Source organism: Myxocyprinus asiaticus, chromosome 20 (genome assembly GCF_019703515.2).
Source record: "Myxocyprinus asiaticus isolate MX2 ecotype Aquarium Trade chromosome 20, UBuf_Myxa_2, whole genome shotgun sequence".
In the NCBI taxonomy this organism is placed as follows: domain Eukaryota; kingdom Metazoa; phylum Chordata; class Actinopteri; order Cypriniformes; family Catostomidae; genus Myxocyprinus; species Myxocyprinus asiaticus.
In genome coordinates, this window is record NC_059363.1 from 6,239,183 (window position 1) to 6,264,710 (window position 25,528).

General features: G+C 37.5%; 1 protein-coding gene across 1 annotated transcript in view; it reads right to left on the minus strand.

The window, feature by feature from the left end:
- Positions 1-930: 930 nt before the first annotated feature.
- kiaa0586 (KIAA0586 ortholog) overlaps positions 931-25,528 on the minus strand; it is a 175,386-nt gene continuing 150,788 nt past the window's right edge. Inside the window, exons 31-32 of the mRNA XM_051647034.1 lie at positions 11,300-11,359; positions 931-1,346 (exon numbers count right to left, since the gene is read on the minus strand). Coding sequence (XP_051502994.1) covers positions 1,198-1,346; positions 11,300-11,359 — 209 coding nt within the window. The 3' untranslated portion in view covers positions 931-1,197. The remainder of the gene's footprint in view (positions 1,347-11,299; positions 11,360-25,528) is intronic.

Below are 25,528 nucleotides of genomic sequence, written 5' to 3' on the forward strand. Positions count from 1 at the left end.
GATCATGTTGGGTCAATTAATGGAATGAGCTGTCATTTTCTTACAAACCAGTCTTTTTTTTATAGGATCACTGATTTCAGACTGATTTTCTCATTCCTACTTTTCAGGTGAGCAGTTCTTGCCCAGAAAAAACTATGAAGTGGACCAGACTTATTGCTGATCGTCCAAAGTGTGGCTCTGCAAGGCTGCTTCCATTTAGGCTGTGGTTCACAGGCTACTCTCTCTTACTCTCCCAGGCATTATCATGTCTTGAGTGCTGAAAAGGAAACAGGATGCTCATTAGACAGGCATGATCAGTGCAGGACACTGCAAAGCAGATTCTGATAGCAGCTATCTCTCTCTATCTCTCTAATGGGAGAAACAGCAGTCTGGGATTAATGATGTGAAAACCCATTCTCATGAAGTAATGCATACACTGATATTAACATGACAGAGAACGGCAAAGCTCAGATAGAGACACCCGAGAAGTGATGTGAACCTGGTACAATCGGATGAAATGAAAACTTCACATAAAGGAATAGTTCATGCAAAAATGAAAATTCTGTCATCATTTACTCACCCTAATGTCGTTCCAAACTCGTATGGCTCTATTTCTTCCATGGAACACAAAAGATGTCAAAACACTTTTTCCTTTCCCAGTTTAATATGCAGAGACAACAATAAGAAAGCTTTTCTTAGTTTGAACACTGTCAAAACATTCATCTGTTTGTTGGAGCTGCCCGAATCAGCAACATTGGCTCAACCACGCAGTATCGGGGCGGGACTATCTCTCTGTCCAACCAATGACAGAATCCTGTTTATGAAACATGTTTGAAAACAGTCATATTTTTTGTGTGATTCAGTTCGGCATGGAAATGACACATTTTCCCTTTAATAAACTATTAAAATGGCACTGAAAGTATAGGCAAAAAACAAACACATCTATCTGAGTGACAGATCGCTGTTTAAAAAATGTTTATTCATCTAAAAAATTACAAACAAAGTCATCCCGCAGACAAAAGCACATATGCTTATTTGTACATATGCTTAGTTCTGTAACAGTCATACAAGAGATAAAGAAAAAGAAGTTCATTATATCTCTTGCAATCACTGTTACCCAATTTTAAGCGTCTATAATGTAAATAAATAATATAAGGCCAAGAACATTTCCATCTTCTCAGGCACTTAGCAGTTTCCAGGCGAAGAGGGACCATCGGTTTAAAACACATCATTAGCCGAAGAGTCTGTATCTCCTTCAACAGAGCTGACACTGGAAGACTCATGATCCTGATTGACAGATGGCAGCCTCACTGATATCACTCTGACATCACTTCCTCTCCCTTCTGTGTGTAGAAACATTTCTTCACCTGTGGTATAACAGGTAGAGCCAACATTTAATTACAGGTAAGTGACATGAAACATTTAAAACAATGTGATGACCATCATTTTCACAAGATATTTCAAAACAGATAATGCCGGCTGAAATCTGATTGGATGAGCCATGTATGAAGGATTTGTGAAAGACCCGATATACAGTCTGCACACATGCAACCCAACATCAATTGAATTCTAAATGATTGGGCCAAATTATTGGCAACGGTAAACATAACACAATAAATCTATTGTTAAGGAATAAAATGACTTGGCGGAGGAATTGTTTATTGATTATTACATTTAATATAACTGACCCATCGCTAAGCCCCGCCTTAAAAGTGCTTCTGACCAATCCTGTCTTAGCAACAGCTGCCCTGCCGCCATTACTCTGACACGTGTTTGCTATTTTCCAATGACAGCCTATGGAAGTAATGTGTGTTTGAGTCGTTTTAAGCGGGATTTTATTAAAATAATCCCAAAAATGTAAAACACATTGTTGCTGGGTCATTTGTAATAGTGACACGAGTCACCCAGAGAGGATACCAGCAGTGATTTTTTATTCTTTCGTTCTTTTTAAAATCTTTAAAAAAAACCTGGAGAAGAGCATGTTATGGATTAAACTGTGTCAGCCTTCATTCCCAAATGAACATATAACATCTGCAACGACACCTACATTTGCTCCATGGTAAATGAAAGCTAATAACTGGATGTTAATTCATTTACGTATTGATTAAAGTCATAGTAAAAGCGATAGTAAATATACAGTTAACAGCATCAAAATGAGTGTGTTGTGAGACGTTTTAAACAGCTCTGTTTACTTACGCTAATGTTTTTAGATGTGTAATCGCTACTAAGTGAAGTTCTCTTTTCAAGGTACTGTTACAATCATTTGCCTTGATTTTGATTCATAGTCTCCACAGTTTTAAATCAAATTACAGTGTAATTTAACAGTTTCTCTTACAAAAAAATTCTGATAAATATGCATTACAATGTCCCTCTTCATACCAGCCCACGTAAAAATATTATCCATTCCATTTCTAAGAATATTCTGCAGATCTAGGAGTTCTGCAGAGCTTGTCAGAGCGAGCAATCGTAACTAAGGGGGGCGGAGCTTAGCGAAGGGACAATTATTTATTTATTGAACAGTTTAACTGGTATTGATTGGTCTTTCTGTATTTCACGGATCAACACGATTGTGATTGCGGATTGCATTTATGTTTATTTAATGTTGTCACCCTATTTGTTTAACCTTTATGAACATTAACCATGGTTTTACTATAGTAATATTGTAGTAGTAACCATGACTGTAGCAACCACCATAGTTCATTTTGTGGTTACTATGGTTTTACTACAAATACCATGGTTAAACTACGGTTACTGTAATTAATTTTCGTAAGGAAATATCACCCTAATTAAACACAATTATCAGGTGGTATTATTGAATTCTGAACTTTTTACTGCAAAATTGAATATCATTTGATTGTTATATATCTCAAAATATTTTCTTTATTGTAGTTATTTTGTTAGTGGATTGTAGTGTAGCTAACTACTTTTTTAAAAGAGTAGCTAGACTGTAGTTGAACTACTTAGCTTGCAGTTTGGAAAGCAACAGTTTTCAAGTAGCTTCCCCAAAAACTGGTTGCTAGGGTGTTCTGAGTGGTTGCTAGGTGGTTTCTAGATCCAAGTCAACCACCCAGACCACCCATGCAACAATCTACTTTAAATCAGTCACTTTCTACAGAAAACGTTAAAGATCTAGTTGTTTTAGTATAATACAGAAGTCTTGTGCTCTACAATGACATTCCATGATAAGTACAGTAAGTCAAGTTTTTGGCAATAACACATTTCCAAGTGTTCCATTTGGTATAATTTAGACATTACAATGTAATTAAGTCACGCCGGTAATGCTTGCCAAATCACTCAATGCTTTCCAGTTTATGACACATGGAAAAGGACTGTGAACTCATCAGCTCAAACTGACATCAGCTGCTCATTAGAACATCTTTTTTACAGTCAAACTGGCCTTGCAGTGACACACTTACACGGACAAACAAACACTCATCAGTCATTTCCTTTACATTGGAGGGGCAGCAGACAGAGCCTGGGTGGGCATTTACCCAGATCAATGGGGCGTGCAACAGAGGAAGTGTGAGTGAACAGAGAGCCTTGCCGGACCGCCGGGCATACACTGATGGAGATCAGCCCCGGCAGTACTGCAGGGGAGGGAGACTCAGCAGGGAGTTCTGATTTAGGCTCTCACACATATACAATAGAGGAAGATGCACTTTCCTGTGTGTTTTCTCAAGCTATTAGGGACTGTTACGGGTGAGGAAAATGACGCTGGAGAAATATGTTCAGGAACTGAGAAAACTTCCTCAGAAATATGGCATAAAGAGGCCATAATCTACAGTTCTACAATAGAACTCTACAATTCATCAACACACACTGTTCCAATTCCATTATTTTTATTTGTTTTCGAAATCATTTCATGAGGTTTGTTTTCGTGTTGAAATGTCCCGATTTAATTTCCAACATTTTAAGTCCTGCTCTACGTTTTTTTTCTTTCTCATAAAATATCTTTTACATTTTACTATATAATGGGAGCAAAATGGGTTGCAAAAGCGTTTCATGTTTGAGTAAGCTGTTTTTACTACTGTACCTTTACCTTAACGATCTGAGTCTGACGTAACCCGACAAACAGTCAGGTTTTGGGTCAATTTTTTCAAATATAACTTCGTGTTTGGATCACGTTCGCATTTGTGATTAATGAAAAGAATACCTGTTTCACGCACACGCTCTCACTCACAGACATGCGCAAACAGGTGAGTAAGGGGCTGTTCACACTGAATGCATTTTTGCGTGCATCTGAGCTGTTTTTCAATAGTTTTTCTATGTAAACATGTGCTGGACGGACATTTTTAACCATTGCGCCTCTTCTTGTGAAGGACCTCCACATTTTTTAGACACTGTGTCAAGTTAAAAGGAACATTTAAAAAAAACGCATCTCGAGACACCTGCGTTTTGTTTCATTCTTTGCACTGCATCTAGCGTTTTTTTTTTAGCTCAGGTTTCGAAAACATTTGACATTCTGAAGAAGTTCAAGTTTACTGTTCCCATACGGTTACTAATGTTGCCTACAATGCTTGTAAAACTATTTGTCTATGTTAATATGCAAGTCTGTTAATGTGCTCACGGTTGTGATGTCAAAACCAAAATGATTTCTTAATCAGCTGTTTTTGCAGCTTTTTTTTATTGCGTTTTTATTGAGTTTTGCATTGCGAACGTTAGCAATGTCTACATATTATTAAATTATCAAATTCTTTTATTATTTAAAGCAATGAAAATCCTGTTTTACATATGACTCCTAAATAATCTAGTCTGTTCGATCTAAAACACATAATTCTGAATTGCAGTACAACTAAAAGAGGTTTTTACAAACAGCCTTGCCCATAACTATCCTCACAAAAATACTGAGCTCCATTGCTTTGGATAGACTGATCACATGGTTTTACTGGAGTGCATTCAAAGCAAACTGACATGATCAGATTCCTCCAATAGATGATTAAAAAAACTATTTCACACCTCAAGTTTGAATAAAAAAAAAAAAAAAAGAAAAACAGATCTAAAAACTTGATATTGAAAGACTGTAATAAAAAGACTATGAGGTGACACACTTCCACATGGAAAATATGAGCTTGCCTCAATTTGGACTGAGATCTGTCTTTTGTCTAATGCGAGCAACGGCAAAATAATCTGAACAAGCCAAGCCAGGAATATGGCAACATTCTTATTAAGATGTTGAGAAAAACCTGGAAGTGATTTTCTTCATTTCATACTGTAAACCATGGAAAAAGAGAGTAGATTAAACAAGTGATGTTATTTCTGTAACACTTTACAATAAGGTTGTACAGGTATATGTTAACATTAGTCAATGCAGTAGTTAACATGAACTAACAATGAACCGTTTTCAGTCCTCAATTCTGGTCAAATGCTATTTTCTAAATATACTAGTACATTTTTTAACATTAAAAGATGTATATGTAAAGGAATGTTCCAGGTTTAATACAAGTTAACCTCAATTAACAGCATTTGAGGCATTAGTTTTACAACCGCAAAACAAATAATAGCGACATAACCCTCGTTTAAAAAAAAAAGGCACTTACTGTTGACTGAGCTTAACTTGCATTGAACCCGAACATTCCTTTAACATTTGTTAATGCATTATGAACTAACATGAACTAATGAACAATAGTATTTTCTAAATGAATATGAACCAAGATTAATAAATGCAGTAAAATTTGTAATTATTAATTAACTATACCTAATGCATTAAGTACTGTTAATGTAAAAGGAACCTTTTTGAAAAGTGTTACTTCGCACACATATTAAAAGGTAAAAGACAATTGAGCACATTTGCTTGCTGTAATGTGTGTGTTTTCGTCTGTATACGGTGAATACTGTCTCTGTGGAGCAGATGGGCAGAGTTTGGCACAGAGACACGTATCAAAACCCTGTGGCCTACAAACACTTCACTGACTACAACACCTCAGGGTGGAGGAGCGAGAGCAAATGAAAAGGAAAGAAAGGAGAGGGAGAGCGATAGAAAGAGAGAGAGAGAGTTAAAAAAGAGTGGGAGTTTGTCCACTGATGAAAACAAAATTTGTTCTTTTAAGTTGTTGTACATATAAGCTGCCCAGAGCTAATCAAATCCAAGTGAGCATGATAGTGGGTGTCAGGAATCAGTAAACAGCATTCAATGAACACCTACATAAAAAGTTTTCTAAAAGAAAAAAAAGCCTTTAAAGGGATAGTTCACAAAACATTAAAATTCTGTCATGTTTACTCAACATTTGAAAGTATCTTCATGCTCAATACAGTAAAAATAGGGCTGCTAACTTGAAAAAAACAAACAAAACAAACAATAAAGCACAATTAAAGTATTATAAAAGTAGTCCATGCGTCTTGTGCGCTATATACCAAGTCTTCTGAGGCCACATGATAACTTTGAGCGAGAAACACACCAACCCTCTGCAGACACGTTGGAGAAAGAATCGCCATTGGCTAGTACATTTTAGTTTTTACTCGCCAGACTTTTGACAACATGTAAGCATAATGCAATTGAAATCTAAAAAAGATAATATAGTTGTACATTTTATTTTCATATTTCGCTTTTGAGCCTTTTAATCACATTTTAGCTTGTGTACAAATTTCACATTCTATCAATTTATATGATGTCATGAAATCACGTTTATAATAATGTTGTCACTGTTTGAAATTTCATACATATTTTTAACAAAATATTCACAAGGTTGGAACCTAATGAAAATAGAATTAATAATTATATTCTAAAAATAATAATATAAGTGTTACTATATCAAAACTACTATGCAAAAAAAAAAAAACAAACAAAAAAAAAACATTTTTTTTAAACCAAACACTTGCATAGATGCAGCACAAGCCTATTTGTTAAATTCTTTAATATTTAGTGTTTTCTGAAGTTAAATTTTTTTCATAATGTATGATTGTGACTTTTAAATATTTATGAATTTACACATTTATTACACTTACTAAATGACTACATTTTGCAACATGTTTGTTACACTGAGTTTATAATGAGATGTATAACAAGCGCTAAATTGGTACTGTCTCTTTAAGAGAGTGGCTGCTGCCCTAGCAAGTGTTTATGGTTGAATGAGCGCAGTGTACATTAATGAGAGAGAAGTTGCATGGTTGTTTTTTCCTCATCCGTGCAATGTACAGTATGATTAGAAATAATGTTTCTTTTGATCTTTTGGATCACCAGCTGACAGTAAACAACTGAACAGAAAATGGGGTGCCTGGGTCTCGTCTTTGGATACAAAATATATGGAATGAAGCAAAAGGAAACTTTTACTTGTATAATGTGTATGACTTGCTTGTGCAAATATTTACTGTACACATTCTCAATTCAAATCTACAAGCTCTCGAGTTTTGCAACACTTTTACTTTCTAACAGACGTCCAACAGACACATTACTGGTCCATGCTTTAAAATGGAGAATGTTGTGAAAACAACCAGGAGAGTTAAGTGCAATGTCAGTGCCATTTCACGGCTGAACTAGCGATGGTGACAGCGCGATAACAACAGATCCGGACGCACTGCAGCCAAATAAGGTCAATTTCCTTCAGGGCGCAGGTTCACGAGACAAAACATGCTGTAAAAGACGAGGCTGAATCCAGCTTCTTATCGCCCGCTTCTTATTTTGTATACAAATTGCGGCGCTCTATTTCTTCTTCGTCACTACACAATTCAAGCTCTGGCGAGTAAAATCTGAATATTTACTCGCCAGTGGCTAATAAAATACATATTTTAGTCGCATAGCGTGAAATTTGGTCACATATGGGAGTGATTTACTTTCTAAGTAGAGGGCTGCACACAGAAATTTAAACAGTTATTCACTGATAATCTTTCCCTCTGGAGAGCCATAGCTCTTAAATGTTCAAACTTGCCTTGTTGTGATTGTTCACGTGATGCATGAGAACCAAAGGTGTTTGGAATCACGGATGTAAAACCTGGCGTGACATCTTCATGAAACATATATTTGAATATATGTGGCCATGTGTGAGATTTTGGAAGAAAACTGTCATTGAGGAAAGTCATATGGGTTCGAAATGCCATTAGAGAGAGTAAATTATGATAGTTTTCATTATTTGCTTAACTACTTTAAATATCATTATGTTCTTCACACAAAGAAATAGAATGGTTGAGAAGACTTGAATATATATAATTTCTCCTGTTAGATGTGCCATATATGGTGCTTCTCTTGAAATCGCAATGATTCCCAAGACCGTTAAACATTTTACGTTTGCGGCCAAGGCACTGACTTCATTGTCTCCGTTGGCCTTAAGGAATAGTTCGCTCAAAAATAATGATTTTCTCGACATTTCCTCACCCTTATGCCGACTGAAACTTGTATGACTTTCTTTCTTCTGCGAAACACAAACAAAGATTTTTTGAAGGCGTGTTCATGAGAGAAGCTCAATTACACTTCCACACGCTCTGCACATGCGTCATGCACAAGAAAGTGAAATGGAGCTTCGAATCAATATTATAGATTTATAGTGAATAAGGACTTACATTTTGGTCAGTTTCTCACCCAAAACACATCATATCTCTTCAGAAGACATGGATTAAACCACTGAAGTCATACAGATTACCTTTATGCTGCCTTTATGTCCTTTTTGGAAATTGACAGTTTAGGAACTGATTGACCTGCATTGTATGAACAAATAAACATTATATGTATATCCTCGATATATATAATATTATATACATTTTATATCTTTGTTTGTGTTCCACAGAAGAAATAAAGTCATATGAGTTGGAGGCTGTCTAAGGGTGAGTAAATGATGAGAGAATTATCATCTTGGGGTGAACTATCCCTTTAACAAACATTCACAGCTGCGTGAAAAAACCCTGAACTACTGTACATGGCCAAGATCATCACACTTGCAGACACTGCCACATCGGCTTGGCTGGAGAATACTGCAGGGATTTCAAGGGTGTACGGAATTCTTGGGTTGTTGAATTTGGAGTGCTTAAAAGAGACTCTGCAACAGGTATCAGTACAAATCTTCAAGTATAAACAATAATTTTCTTGAAAAGTACAACCTCAGGAGGATAAAAATGGCCTCTAGCATAAAATGGAAGAAATGTTCATAATTGTGCTGTGTGGTCTTGGGACTGAAATAGTTTGAAACCAAGCAAAACAGAAAAATCTGTTTGCCTGAGACTTTTGTTTGCATTTTCTTGAGGATTTAGGATTGGAAAAATAATCAAACCATGGCAACAAGAGGACAATTGTATCTAACTAACTAATATTTTGAACAGTGCATTTGGTAGCTCAGATGTTGTTTTTTTTAAACATTCTTGAGAGTTGGGTGTCCAAGAGATGTTAGAGGGACATGACAAAAAAGACAGAGTATGCTTTTTAAAGGAACATAAAGTTTTTGGTTAAAGTTTGGTCTATTACAGACTGACACACGTTTTTGTAATTTTGCACATTATCATTAACAAAAATGTCATTTTCATGACTAAAATGATATGCCGTCCATCTATGCCAACTAGCCAAAATCAAGAGAAAACACTGACTACATTTAAGGAAATTTTTGTCAAAAGACTAAATCTATAACTAAAAAACTGTAAAAATGAACAAATCTTTCATATATCTTTAAGGCCTACTTTTATGGATGAGTAAATGATGACAGAATTTTTGGGTGAAGCCATCTTGTTGAACACAGAATAGATATCTAAATTAAATATACAACCATTCTAATTTTTGCACTAGTGAAACAAGGAATTTGGGACACAAAAAAGCTTAAAGAGACCTTAAATTTGTCTGTAAGCCAACGAACCGACACAGAAGTTCCATTAAGGATGAAACTTCCATACAGATAAGCAACACACTAAAAGCTTCTGTGTTTTTGTACTTGCACAAGTTGTTATAGCATTTCAAAATCTTGGTTGCCACAATACAGTCTCATCTATGTCCTACCCCTCATGTACAGTATTCATGAAAGTTAAGAGGGATCATGTCTTCATTAACTGAGCACTAGATGAGTGTAAATATATCCGAGATGAAAGCTGACAGCTCTCTCTGACTTCCAGTCTCCCAGGCCCTCTTTATCAGGACAAGCGTCAGTCTGCTGATGAGAACGTTTCTCAAGAGGGAATAGTTGAGATACATGCCATAAAATTTGTTCTCATGCCCTCCGTGCCACTGTGTAACTTAAGATCGCCTTTGAAGCTCCGACATAAATGTGGCATATGCCAATGGTGCAGTTGGGTAACTATGTATAACCACATGTAAAGTGAGAGATGGTTAACTATAATTTACAAATTACTGCTTTAACGCTCTAGATCTATGATGCACACTCTCAGAATATTGCTGAATGGATTATATTGATCGTTAAAGCATATTGAGTGTCAAAATAATCTGATCTACACAGAACACATATAGAAATATATTTTATAATTAGGGTGTTTTCCAAAGCAAGCTGATCTTTAGAAGATCATAAGGATTTGAACAACATTAGGGTGAGTAAATGATGACAGAATTTTCATTTTGAGTGAGCTATCCCTTCACTAAATTTTTTACAGTCCCTTTCATTTAATTAGTTCTCAAAGCTTTTATTAAAACTGGAACCAGCACCAGACCTCTTTTTTTGGACTACAAAAAGCATAGTAAAAACAGAGAAGAGATTTTATCTGTGTCTTTGCAGAGGACCAGGTGGTAAGGTCAAACCTCATCCGTCATCACGGCTTCAAAATATCGCGCCATGGACAAAAACAACTCAGCTGAAAGAGTGGAACTATTGCATGATCTTGAGAGATGGTGAAAGTGGCCAGGTGCAGCAAAAATCCAAATTCCTCAAACACACATTCACCGAAGAACAAAACTAATGGATCGAGATGACAAAAGAGACAGAGATCTAATGCACATCGGGAACACATGGAGCATGGGGAAAAAATGATTCACGAGTGTTTGTTCAGTGTCTGAATGTATTAAGCACACAAACACACTTGCACACACACCCAAAGTCCAAACACTTAACAGAGTTCTCCACCCAGTTCCAAGCTCTCAGGACTGACAGATGAGTCAAATTCCCCACTCTCCTGACCCCTTATATCTAACTCTTACTTTCTCTTTCTCTCATCTGACTGCTGGGAGGGTTGGGACAGCAAAGAATGAAGTTGTCTGGCAGTGTTTCTTACAGAGGTAAGGCCTCTGGAAAGGTTTCTTTGCTGTACAGATCGAAATAGCTCTTTAAGAATGCTTGAAGTTGGGAGAGGCATTTAAAATGAGGGGAAAAGTGATAAAATGCAACAAATGAAGTCACTATCAGAACAACTGTTTTTGCACTGGTGCATTAATGAAAACAGACATGGCAAACTTTTTACACAATACCTGCCACATTGTCCTCATAAAATGGGGGGTCATTTGAAAGCCTTCTCTGCTGAGGGAAATCTGGAGAGAAAAACAAAGACGGGGGAAATTAATTAGCTTGAGAGCAGCATGGACATTCTGCTAGAGGACTTTAGTGTTCCTTAGAAAAAGAAATCAAAAGTAGTACAATTTTTTATTTCTATTGTACTTGTTTTTTTCTTTCAATTTATTTTAGTTCGTTTTCTACTGAGCCCCTCAATGGAGGACTGGAACGGAAGTTATTTTGTGAAATATTTATGCGTTCTCTCACAAAAAGTTTGTGTACCGTCACAGTTAATTTGGGTAGCTTTATCCATCCCTTATGAAAATAATTTTTTTTTTTTACCATGGCTTACTACAGTAACCATATTTTAACCATTATAATTGCAGTAAAACCATAGGAAAACCAAAACTATGGTAATAAAATCATTATTATACTGAAAAAAGGAAGAAAAAAAGAAAGAAAGAAAAACACGGTTACTACAGTTTTACTAAATTTTACCAAATTAACCATGTAATATTAAAACCATAGTTTTCTACATGGCTACTACAGTCATTGTCACTGCAGTTTTACTATAGTGAAGCTTTGACAATTTTTGTGAGGGCATTTTTTTTAATGTTATTCTTATTTTTTTTTAGTAGGAACCATGGTTTTAAAAAAAAACATGGTACTTGTACCACAAATTAACCATGGTGTTACTATAGTAAAACTGTAATAACTTTTTTTGTTTTTTAGTCAGAATGATTATGATTTTATTAACATACTTTAGGTTTTCCTGTATTATTCCTATAGAACTATCATGGTTAAAATATGGTTACTGTGGTAAAATCATGGTACATTTTTTGGTTGCTGTGGATTTACTACAAACACCATATAAACACCGTATTTGGTTAACTGTATTAAACTATGGTTAATTTTGTAAGGAATGGATAAAGTAAAACAAAATTGCGAGAAAATGTAAAACTTTTTTAAGGGAACGCAAAACTATATCAGAAAATAAATGCAATCCCTGACCTCTAAGGTGCTTCTGTATTTTTCACTTTATGGTTTTTAGTTTTTGTGCATTTTTGTGTGTGTGTGTTTTCTAGTTTGTTTAATTTTAATTTTTATTTATGCTTTATTTTTTCATTTTTTTTTTCATAAATCAAATCCAGATAGGACTTTTAACACTAGAACAATCATTTGCTTATATATATATTTTTTGGTCTTTTGAGTGACACAAGGGTGAGGAGATGATGACAGTGTTTCCCTTATTGGGTGAACTATCCCTTTAAAATTCCTGACATCATCAACATGCTCCAAAAAATTGCCTCCAGCAAATGTCTTCATTTAGGCTAAGATCTCTTGTGCTTCTGTGCTTTGGGGTAGAAAATCCAAAACCCACTGGCTCTCCATGAGGCTGAAGTGAGAAGAGATACAACAGCTGAGCACAGCTAACTAACAATTACACATATACGCCTCACTCACTTCCCCTACGAGCATGACAAAGTGTTAAAGAGAGGCATTCACCTTCAAACTTTCCCTGCTGCAAGCCAAAGTCAGACACATTTTAAAACCTGAACCATTCAAACTTAAATGACTAGACTGGAAGGCATAAAACAAGAACAGCGTGGGATTATTTTTGGGGAAAATGCTTTGTGAAATGTTCTTTAACCTCAAGCATGGAACACAATGGGCTCGGTGAACAAAATCTTTGCTGTGGAAAACGGTGACTGGAATGACGACAGCCTTTGGTCATGCCTGCTTACAGCGGAAACGTACGGTTGAGCAGAACCCTACCGGACCATGATATCACATAGAGAGATAAGCTCCTAAAAGAGTCTTTGCTTATGCAATCATCACTATTCGACTATTACATGCAAAAATCTACTGAATTATTTTCCTCTGTCAATGGTACAAGCCATCCTTTCTAAGCTGAGAAAACTGGTGCCAGAAACTGTTAATTTCAGCATACTATACAAAAATATTTTTACACTCAAATGTTATGTTAACATTAGTTAATGCACTATGAACTAACATGAACTAACAATGAATTAATGTATTATTATTAACTAATATTAAGAAAGATTAATAAACTCTGTAAAAAATATATTGTTCTTTGTTCATACCTATTGCATTAACTAATGTTAGAAAATGTAACCTTATTATAAAGTGCTACCATTATTTCTATACTACCTGGTCTCATAGAATTACATGACTATACCAACATATTTGCACAAAATTAGGTGGCTTATTGCATTGCAGCAGTTTTCTGGTGAAACGAACACTAGACATGCTACAGCAAAGACTTTTATACTCTTTCACACAAATCACAAGTAAAAGGGCAGATTACCAGTTCATAAACACTTACTTTTTGCCCTTTTCCTCGCACAATGCTATCTTATGACATCTAAACACTTTTACTTTAGCGCATGACTTGTATGGTGAAACATTTTAACAGTTGCATTACATAACTACATTTACAAGCTTGTTCGATGTAATCCAATTGCGTGGCAGCTCAACTGATAGAGCATTGCACTTGCGATGCAAAGGACTAAGGTACGAATTCTGAAGAGCACGAAAGTCGACACGTGAGCTGAAAGTGTCACAGAAGCACCACAAAATGATGTTAATGCTTTAGCAATGGGCTTTTTCATCTCACATTTGCTTTTATGACACTATTGGTTTGGTTTAGGATTGAGGTTTAGGGTAGGGAGGTAGATTGTGTTGATTTAAAAGTCGATGGAGCATTAACCTTTAAACCTCATCTGTACAGGAGAAATTTTTATTTGCTTTTAGCGCCACAGAGTGGATATTTCACCTCGGAACGTAACGTAATTTTGCAAAAATGTCACCATCGTCAAGTAATTTTCATGAGATCAGGCTGTTTTTATATTAAATGATTTTTATTATTTTAAAATTATTTGTATTTTATTTCGGTTAAGTAACTTTTATTACGATCTTTAATTACACAGCTGTGCAGCTATAATGTAACTCCATACAGGTCACTTGACAGACATAAATCATGAAGACATGAAAAGAACCCATGGCTTTCTGCTATGTATACGAAGGTGGAAAAAGATGCCACATCTGTAGCACCGAAGTACTAAAAGTGAAAAAATTTAATCAAGAAGAAATTTAATTTAAATATGAATTTAAACAGACTTTAAATGTATATACACAAGAAAATCAAGCTCAGGAAATAATGTATTATGCACTAGGATCCTATGTTGATTCTTGTGCACAGCTGACAGAAATGTGACAGAATGACACCTAATGGTTGCCACGACAATGGACACAGGATGGGCTCTTGCGTTGTTTTAACTGTTTGTCTATGTTGGACATGGTCAGATGGACAACTCTGGCCATTTATTGCATTGTCCGTTGAGTTTATTTTATTTTATTATTTATTTTTTTTTTTTTAAATACTGTGTAAAGGCCCTAGATTATACCTAATTTTCACAACTTATGTTTTCTTGTCTACTGAAAATTTTTCAGAAAGATGTTTTTCAGTGTTCTGTTATCTGAACGATTAACACCAATTTTAACAACAGTACACCCCATTACTGACAGACTGGTTTTCAATCCCATCAAAAATTAAATATGGCGCTACTTTGACTAAGGCCCATTGTCGAAGATTTGAAGCCGACAGGCTCCGTTCAGGAGATGGGGGTAGTTCGGCCAGGTGGAGTTTGGGTCATCCACGGAGCATTTAAAACCCCACCAAACTTCCTATCCCCTAAAGACAGATTAAGTCAATCAAAGACATCAGTGGCTCTTAACTAATCCTTTTCTTTCGGCTTGTTTACAGCAAGCTGCAAGGGCTACTCATTGAAGCATTGTTTTGCAAAGTGCCGCCCACCTCCCATCTCCCTCATTTCTATCAGTGCCGACCTCAGAAACAAGAGCAGCGCTGAATACAGAGAGTGCTAATTGAGAGTCAAGGGGTTACGACCTATGGATAGGGGTCCACGTGACCCCATCCTGCTCCCCAGAGAAGAAACTACTGCCTGGATGAGAGGTAGAGGCTTGGGTTATGCTGCCCTACAAAGCCAAAACACATTAACTACACCATTAAAGCCGAACAGAAGAAAAATGGCTTCAGAGTTTTTGATTGTCCAGACGAATTATAATATGGATTATAAAATAGTCTAACAATTATGTATGGTTTCAAACTTAGGTCACACGGAAAGTCCTTCTTTGTAGATCCCACTGATAAAGTGAATGATAAGGAGAGGGGGTAGCTGTGAAGATCTAGCAACAGGGTTGGGTTGGGTTTGGGGGGATTTGCCTTTGGCCAGAGGAGCTTTCATCCCCCCCTTCCAAAAGAAGACTTGACAGGGCTTGGGGAGATGGGACGGCCTCTCAATGCTCCTTTCATCTGGATCTAGTGGAGAGGTTTGAAGACAGAGCTGGGTTTAGACAGCAGGCAGGACTCCCATGTGGAGAAGCCATGCCGTAACCTCACACAGAGGGGTCAAGGAGCAGAGAGGAGATAGGGTCAGCGAGGCCACAGCTCAGGGCCAGAGATGGACGATGAGACGGAGAGAGACAGAGGTAGATAGAGAGAGTGAAAGAGAACAGAGGGAGATCTTATCCATCTTCATTTGGAGAGCCCCCTCCATTGGTGCTTTGAAAGCATGGACACTGTATCAGACCATCACAAATACAAGGCCAGTCTTTAAGGCCACTGTAAGGCAGTCGGAGTCTTTCAAATATCATGTCTCAGTACATTGCAGAACCTGTTGAAAACATGTACAGATTTCATCCCAAAATGAATATAAGGAAAAAGAAAAAAATAGAAAATAAACATTTTGCTTAAAGAAAGCATGTTGTCAGGACAAATAAGATTTTTGAATGATCACATTTTCCAAACAAATTCTCATTACCACAATGCAATGTATTAAATAAAATAATGAGTAAATAAATAAATTATAATTAATAATAGAATAATAGAATAATATATATATATATATATATATATATATATATATATATATATATATATATATAGTAAAGGATTTATACTACCTTTGATTTAAAAAAAAATGCATTAGTTTTTTTTTTCCTGTTGTACAGTAAAAATGACTATTACAGTAATGAGAATCTACCAACAACCACTACTAAGAATAATGAGAATTTTTGTATTGTGATTTATTTGCATAATTATAAGGCACACTGTCCACCCAAATTCTCATAACCATTATGCAATAAATAAAAAATAAATATAAATATTGGAATAAAAATCTATATTTACCTTTTAAAATATTTATATTACCTTTAAAGAGCACCTATTATGGTTTTTCAAATATTACCTTTCATGCAGTGTGTTATATAGCTGTTTGTGAATGTAAAAAAAGTCTGCAAAGTTTCAAAAATCAAAGTGCACGACAAATGGAGTTATTGACTCCCAAAAGAAAGAACCGATTCTGAACACCTGAAACGAGTCGTTAGTAATTCCAGACTTACTTCCTGTACTAACCTACGTAATTTGGTAACAAAAAACCCGCCTCTGGTTTTCATTGGCTGCTCGCGAACAGCTTTGACCCGCCCTCAAACACTACACTAAACGGTAGACCAATCACAACAGACTGGGACATCTGACCAATCAGAGCAGAGTAGGCTCTCTGAAAGGAGGAGTTTAGAATGAATCCTTTAGAACGGATCTTTGAACGAGTCGTTTTTGACACTGGGGAAAAAAAGGTAATGCTGCAATTTAAATTATGAGCAAATTAAAGTGTTTTTTTGACCTTGGATGCATGTAAATCTATTGTATGAGACCTTTAAAACAAAATTAGGCACATTTAAAAAACATAATAGGTGCTCTTTAATTTATGCTGATTAAAAAAACTAAGTAATTGTATTTAAAAAAAATACTGTATTACAGTAATGACAATCTACTGAGAACCATTTTTGAGAATAATGAGAATTTTTGTACTGTGACATTACAGGAATAATAATTTAGCATATTGTCTGCCAAAATTCTCATTACTATAATGCAATAAATAAATAAATACATAAATAATAATAATACAAATTCAATATTTAAATTGTTAAATATTTATTCCTTTCATTTATGCCGATTTAAATAAAAAAGTAATTGTATTCCAGTACTTTTGTCCTGTATTACAGTAAAAAATTACTGTATTATAGTAATGAGAATATAATGAGAACTATTATTGAGAACAATGAGAACTATAAAAGCACATAAATTATATGGACACACATTACAGTCATGTGAATTTGGGGTAAAGAGTATTTACGGTTAAGTGTGACCTGGGAATGTTTTAATGACATCCACTTCACAGTATAAAACTGGAAAAATCATTAACATCTGACCCCACGCCATTTAGCTGAGTGATATTTAGGAGGTTTAATCAGATAATGTGAGCATCTGTTGGATGAATCATATTAGCTCAGCCTAAACAGAGGGTTTAAAGAACAGCAATATGAATCTTCTTAAATACCGTCTCACAGACTTGGACCACAGCAGGAGAACCAAACTTTGCAACAGAGGGATTTCTGAGCACTAGTTGTTTTGGCTACACTGTGTCACAATATATTAAAATACAACTCTTTCCATCCAGCAAGATATTATAATAGGCAAGTCAATGCATTTCACAGAAGTCACGTTGATCAGGGCTTTAAAATGCATGCTAAAATAGAGCCAAGGACTCCTGTGGACACTCCTTTGGACTAATGCTTATTTTTAGATAAGTGGGTTATTTGTCCCAAGAGAATATGGGGACCTTCAGAGACCAAGCCTCAAAAAACCTCACATGGGCCAGTTTCAAAGCAGGTCAAACAGAAAGGTAAAATAATTGAGAAATTGGCTCCTTTCTAAAAAAAAAACAAAAAAACAAACTCTGCCAGGTTGGCCTTTCTCTAGCCAAAGTCTGACTTAATGAGCGTTCCTTTAACACAAAAGAAAACAGCACACGTCCTTTTTCACTCTAGAATACTAAATGAAGACTTATTTTTACACTGCAAACAACACTTCCATTGTAGACAGAAAAAACTATCAAGATTAATTCTACATTTTGGCAGTAGAACTAAAGAAAATAAGCAAAAACCTCTGGACTAATTTGACTAAAAAATATGTGGATCATTTGTCTGAGCAGCAGTAATGGTATAATAATGAAGTTAAATGGTATAATGATGGAATTCTGTTGGTAAAATGAAGAATCAAGCTTATGCTGTGGTCTAGTGATAAGTTTAATTAATCTCTCACCATAAATTATACTTAAACTGCATTAAATACAGATCTATTAACACTTTATAAAAACACTGACACATAGAACTCAGCATAAATGGTATAATGATGGAATTCTGTTGGTAAAATGAAGAATCAAGCATATGCTGTGGTCTAGTGATAAGCTTAATTAATCTCTCACCATAAATTATACTTAAACTGCATTAAATACAGATCTATTAACACTTTATAAAAACACTGACACATAGAACTCAGCATGAGCATTTAAGGGGTCACATTTTTTTCCCAGACACAGTTTTAATTTAGTTTTCATGACCAAATTTTAGCTGCTGTACCTTTAAAACTTCAATGTAAATGCCCTCCTTACATGTGAAATGAGTGAGGGGGAATTCACACCGAGTGAGTTTATGCGTCCATCATCACTGTTTTTCCATGTAAACATGAACATCTTTGACCGGTGTGCCGTGTCTCGCTGTGTTTTCAGCATCTTTTTGCAAAACGTTATTATGTAGGTCCTTACAAGTCTCACAGTATTTCCTTGATCTCCACTGAGTGGTGGTAAAAGTTAGTTAAAATATCTCCCAAACAGATGAGGTTTTTAAGGTTGATGCTCCATCAAATCAGGCACGATAGTAAAAGTGTTTAGAAGTCATAAGATAGCATTTAGTAAAGAACAAGGCAAAAAGTATGTGTTTATGAACTTGTATGATCTGCCCTTTAACTAGTTGCTTTAGCGCCTCCAGTGTTCATTTCACCAGGAAACTGCCGTGATACATACAATGAGCCACGTGAAAATCACTTTGTAAAAATGTAGGTACACTTTGTTTTGATTTCAAAAGATTAAGGAAACTTTGATTTCTCATGGTATGACCCCTTTAAATATTGCCAAAACAGAGACTGAGGAAAACACACACAAAAAGAGGCTACAACGTTCCCGTGGCTTGCACTAAAATCAGAAACAAAAAATGTGAGCAAAAATACGTAAATAATAAGTAAAAAAATAAGTAAAATCACTTGAAACTCCTTTAAAAGGAAGCACACTAGAAATCTACAAACACATTTGATGTATCCACACCCTCTCTTGATGTGTGCCAGGCAGTACATTAATTTGCAGTTCTCATGCAGTGTCACACCTTCCAAAAACTCCCATAGACCGTGTACAACTCCCCTAGAGTGCTCTGATAGAGGCCTGGAATCAAGCAGGCTTGTGGAGGATCACATGGCATTTCACTTGAAAACTATCTACTATCTGCCCCAGCCAGCAGAGCATTATATTGGCTTAGCACACCTGCAGTCTTAGAGCTTGTCTAATTAAGAGGCATGCCTCCAAAAAGGAAGCCGCAAGCTCCATTCATGCCATTTCAATCTGGAACGCTCCTCTGAGTACGCCCTACTGAGCGTATCGCAGGTATGTGGGGGCCCTGCGGGAGAGCAGGAGAAGCTGCAATCACTGAGGGGTGGAGAGGGAAGGGGTGCCAGTGTGGACCTGTGGGCGAGCAGCCCGGTCTTTCAGCCATTTGTGAACAAGAAAGCATCTGTCTGAAGAGCCAAAATTATCTGGAATGATGGCGAGCAGAGGAGGAAAGGCATCTATGCATGTTTGAAACGTATCACTGGCGAACACACATACATATATCTGTTGCAATGCAATGTATGAATGACCGTCCTTTTTGCAGTGATTAGCTGGAGGGATAATCATCCTAGGGAAGTCATCCTATCCGTCTGTTCACTCACATGCGCACTCTTCAAAAACCTGTAAGAAAGCCGCTTATGTGTTAACATGGCCACAATAAGCCGTGTTCTCCAGGAGAAACCCAGGTGTGTTAAACCACTTTCTCTTAAGCCCAAAGTATGCTTCAATTTTGATGTGTTTGACTGTGCGAGCATACACAGGCATTTGGCGCATGCATGCCTTGACTGCTATGAGACGCCACACTATTTCTCTTCAGGAGTTTATACCCATAAAGATGTCTTTATATTCCTTCAAACTGGAGTTATACAAACACAGGGATTTTCTGACTTCCCCAGTCTCCACACACGTTCTTGACATGCACATCCACTGTTGATGTTTTTACCTTCATCTACTGTTGTTAACCGCGATTACATCTTCTAGCATTCCTTCGTGACAACAATGGCTCAAATCAATGGTTTAAAACTCAAATATGGGTTTGGAACGACATAAGGGTGAGTAACTGATGACAGTATTGTCATTTTGTGGTGAAATATCCCTTTAAGGGAGACAGTGATAGCAATGGCAGGACATTGGATGTGGTCCTGGGCTCTACGTTGGAACACCAGTCACATGTGACAGCACTGATAGATTCAAGATGCCGGTCTGGTTGTAGGTAATCGGGTGTGAGCCAGGATTTTGATAGGACGCTGGGGTCTGCTCCAGTACACCCGCAGGGGGGGAGACGTGAGCCAAAGAGAAAGAGATGGAAGAAGAAGAGGAAGAGAGAGAGAGAGCTAGAGGTTGACAGGTTGGCAGTGAAAGCAGGTCTGATATAAAACAGATGAGCGGAGAGAAACTCAAAGCTGTCTGAAACAAAATAGTTCTCTCTAGCCGCAAACATACTCACCTATTAAACACAACACTGAGTGGTGTCAGAGTTGCGAAATTATTTTGTTAAACCAGCATGGCTGCCGTTTAGAAAAACTATGGACAAGGCTCTGCCACTCAATCCAGTCTAGAGAAACTAGAGTAATCTATTGTGCAGCTCATGCGGCTTGTTGAGGAGTGGTGTGTTATTACTTTTCAAAGCAATTGGATGATTTCTGCCTGGTGGATATTTATGCTGAAATGGGCAAAAATATCCCATAGTCTTACATTAAAAGAGAGACCTAAGCCATACCTAGGGACCAGAAATTCAAAGATGCCCCATTTACACCTAGTATTAAGATGCGTTTCGGGCGATCCATTTGAAACGGGACGACGCTAAAGACAGGTGTAAACAAGGTGGTTGAATGTCTATTGAAAATGATGAAGGGATCGGGAAATGACAAAAGTCTGATTTGAACTCACAGAGCCCATATGAGCACTAGCTCAGTGTGTCAAATCATATGCTCTCTCACACCCTGTCTACACCTGGCGCATCCGTTGATGCGATGCAACACAACGCAACGGCTTGAGGCTGTCTACACTGGACGTGTCGACATGAACGTTCCAAACCATTTATTTGTGTACTTGACAATAGTTGCGGCAGCAGCGCAAAATGGAACAGGACACCCGTTTACTGTCGGCATGACGCAACGAATGCTTCCAGTGTAGACAGCGTCATTGATTATGATGCGTCCGGTGTAGACAGTGTGTCAGGTTATCAGCAAGTTTAAGGGAATAAAATTTGAGACATTTTAAAATCTTTTAATGGCAATAAAATGATTTAATACCTTTATATAAAAACAATAAGCAAAAGCACACACATCCAATGGCAAAAGTGCTCAGTATGGGTGCTCGACCAAAAAATCAGCCTCAAAAGAAAACGTCAGCACACCACAGCTCCACAAATAGAAATTGTATATATTCCCACCTTGGAGATGTTTTGAGCCACACAGCTCTTCATCAGATCGATCTGATGAAGATATTATTTACACAACAAAACAACAAAAAAATCATAATAGCGAGGTCAGTTCGCTAAGTTGAAATGTAGCTATGGTGATTATGGCTGTGAGAAAACAAAAAGTTATTTCTGGTCAAATCTAAACAGGCCCCATTTACAGCAGCCATCACTCCAACACCTTATCCTTGAGTAATCATGCTAAATTGCTAATTTGGTACTAGAAAATCACTTGCCATTATATCAAACACAGTTGAAAGATATTTGGCTCATTAAATGAAGCTTAACATTGTCTTTGTGTTTGTTTTTGAATTGCCACAACATGCAATAGACTGGCATGTCTTAAGGTAAATATTAGGTCAACAATTGCAAAAACGAAACAGCTTTCTCTTGAAACTCGTTCAGTCAATCATTGTTTTGAGGAATGAAGGCTGTACAATGCTTGAAACTGCCAAAAAACTGAAGATTTCATACAAAGGTGTACACTACAGTCTTCAAAGACAAAGGACAACTGGCTCTAACAAGGACAGAAAGAGATGTGGAAGGCCAGATGTACAACTAAACAAGAGGATAAGTACATCAGAGTCTCTAGTTTGAGAAATAGATGCCTCACATGTCCTGAGCTGACAGCTTCATTGAATTCTACCTGCTAAACACCAGTTTCATGTACAACAGTAAAGAGAAGACTCAGGGGTGCAGGCCTTATGGGAAGAATTGCAAAGAAAAGGCCACTTTTGAAAAAGAAAAAAAAAAAGTTAGAGTGGACAAAGACACACAGACATTGGACAACAGATAATTGGAAAAGAGTGTTATGGATCTTAATCCCATTGAGCTTTTGTGGGATCAGCTAGACTGTAAGGTGTGTGAGAAGTGCCCGACAAGACAGCCACATCTATGGTAAGTGCTACAGGAAGTGTGGGGTGAAATTTCACCTGAGTATCTGGAGAAACTGACAGCTAGAATGCCAAGGATCTGCAAAGCTGTCATTGCTGCACATGGAGGATTTTTTTATTAGAACTCTTTGAAGTTGTTTAAGAAGTTTAGAACATTTTTTTTTCAAATTGTAATAGTAAGTTTTCACATTATTAATGTCCTGACTATACATTGTGATCAGTTGAATGCCACTTTGGTGAATAAAAGTACCAATTTCCTTCCATAAGAGCAAAATCTGTACATTATTCCAAACTTTTGGCCGCCAGTGTATATATATATATATATATATATATATATATATTAGGTGTGTGTATATACAGTTGTGCTCAAAAGTTTGCATACCCTTGGAGAATTGGTAATATATGTACCATTTTTAAAGAAAACATGAGTGAGCAGGCAAAACACATTTCTTTTATTTCTTATGGGATTCATATTCAACTGTAGGTTATAACAGAATGGCACGATCATAAAACAAAACATGGCAACAAAGAAAAAAAATGAAATGACCCCTGTTCAAAAGTCAGTATACAATTAGTTCTTAATACTGTGTATTGCCCCCTTTAGCATCAATGACAGCGAGCAGTCTTTTGTAATAGTTGTCTATGAGCCCCAAATTCTTGCAGGTGGTATAGCTGCCCATTCGTCTTGGCAAAATGCCTCCAGGTCATGCAAAGTCTTTGGTCGTCTTGCATGAACCGCACGTTTGAGATCTCCCCAGAGTGGCTCGATGATATTAAGGTCAGGAGACTGTGATGGCCACTCCAGAACCTTCACCTTTTTCTGCTGTAACCACTGGAAGGTCAACTTGGCCTTATGCTTAGGGTCATTGTTGTGCTGGAAAGTCCAAGAGCGTCCCATGCGCAGCTTTCGTGCAGAAGAATGCAAATTGTCTGCCAGTATTTTCTGATAACATGCTGCATTCATCTTGCCATCAATTTTCACAAGATTCCCCATGCCTTTAGAGTTCACACACCCCCAAAACATCAGTGAGCCACCACCTTGCTTCACAGTGGGGTTGGTATTCTTTTCACTATAGGCCTTGTTGACCCCTCTCCAAACATAGCGCTTATTGTTGTGACCATAAAGCTCTATTTTGGTCTCGTCACTCCAAATTACAGTGTGCCAGGCGTGTGGCATGTCAAGGTGTTGTCGGGCATATTGTAACCAGGCTTTTTTGCGGCATTGGCGCAGTAAAGGCTTCTTTCTGGCAACTCTCTGGGACTCAAGATGGCGCCGAGTATGGCTGCTGCGTTGCGAGCTCCGACACAACATAGTAGTGTTTTGTTTGTTTTGTTCATAATTCTTATGTTTTTTGTCTTGGATGTTGTCTGCCTTATTGTCTACGACAGACAAACACTTTTGGACATTGGTTCAGCAATTTCACACTGTAAACCGGACTTCAAATTCCTCAATACTGACCCGCTGTTTACAAACACGCAAGCGGAGCCCTTTGTCTGGGCAGCACGGCCACGGAAACACAAAAGGAAAAGGGGAAACAGAGCCGGCGTTCTCATCAGAGTAAGACGCCGCGCAAATCGACCCCCGCTACCCACTATTCTACTGGCAAATGTTCAGTCTCTGGATAACAAGCTCTGTGAGCTGAAAGCGCGGATCTCTTTCCAATGAGAGACGAGGGACTGCTGCATTATCTGCCTTACAGAAACTTGGATGTCTGCGGAGATTCCAGACTCAGCCATTGAACCCGCGGGGTTCTCTGTGCACCGAGTGGACAGAGCGAAAGACCTCTCAGGTAAAAGCAGAGGTGGTGGAGTATGTTTTATGATCAACAAATCCTGGTGTGATCAGAGGAACGTACATTCTATCAAGTCTTTCTGCTCTCCTGATCTGGAATTTCTCATGCTTCTGTGTCGACCATTCTGGCTACCGAGGGAATTCACAGCGGTCATTATCACTGCTGTGTACATCCCGCCACAACCCGACACAGACCGGGCACTCAAGGAACTGTATGGGATTATAAGTGAGCAGGAAACCACGCACCCTGAGGCCGCGTTCATTGTGACCGGGGACTTTAATAAAGCCAGTTTAAAATCAGTCGCACCAAAATACCACCAGCACATTAGTTTCAACACACGAGAGGACCGGGTTTTGGACCATTGCTACTCTCCCTTCCGGGATGGCTACAAATCCCTCCCCCGCCCACCATTTGGCAAATCGGACCACTCTTCCATTCTGCTTCTGCCCGCTTACAGGCAGAAACTGAAACAGGAAGCACCCACCCTCAGAACGATCCAGTGCTGGTCGGACCAATCAGATTCTACGCTACAAGACCGTTTTGATCACACGGACTGGGAGATGTTCCGGTCCGCCTCTGATGACGACATCGAGCTTTATGCTGATAGCGTAATGTGTTTCCTCAAAAAGTGCATGGAGGACGTGGTTCCGACCAGAACAATACGGATCTATCCGAATCAGAAACCATGGATAAATAACGATGTTCGCGCGGCACTTAATGCGCGGACCTCCGCTTTTAATTCCGGGAACGCGGAGGAGCATAAACAAGCCAGTTATGC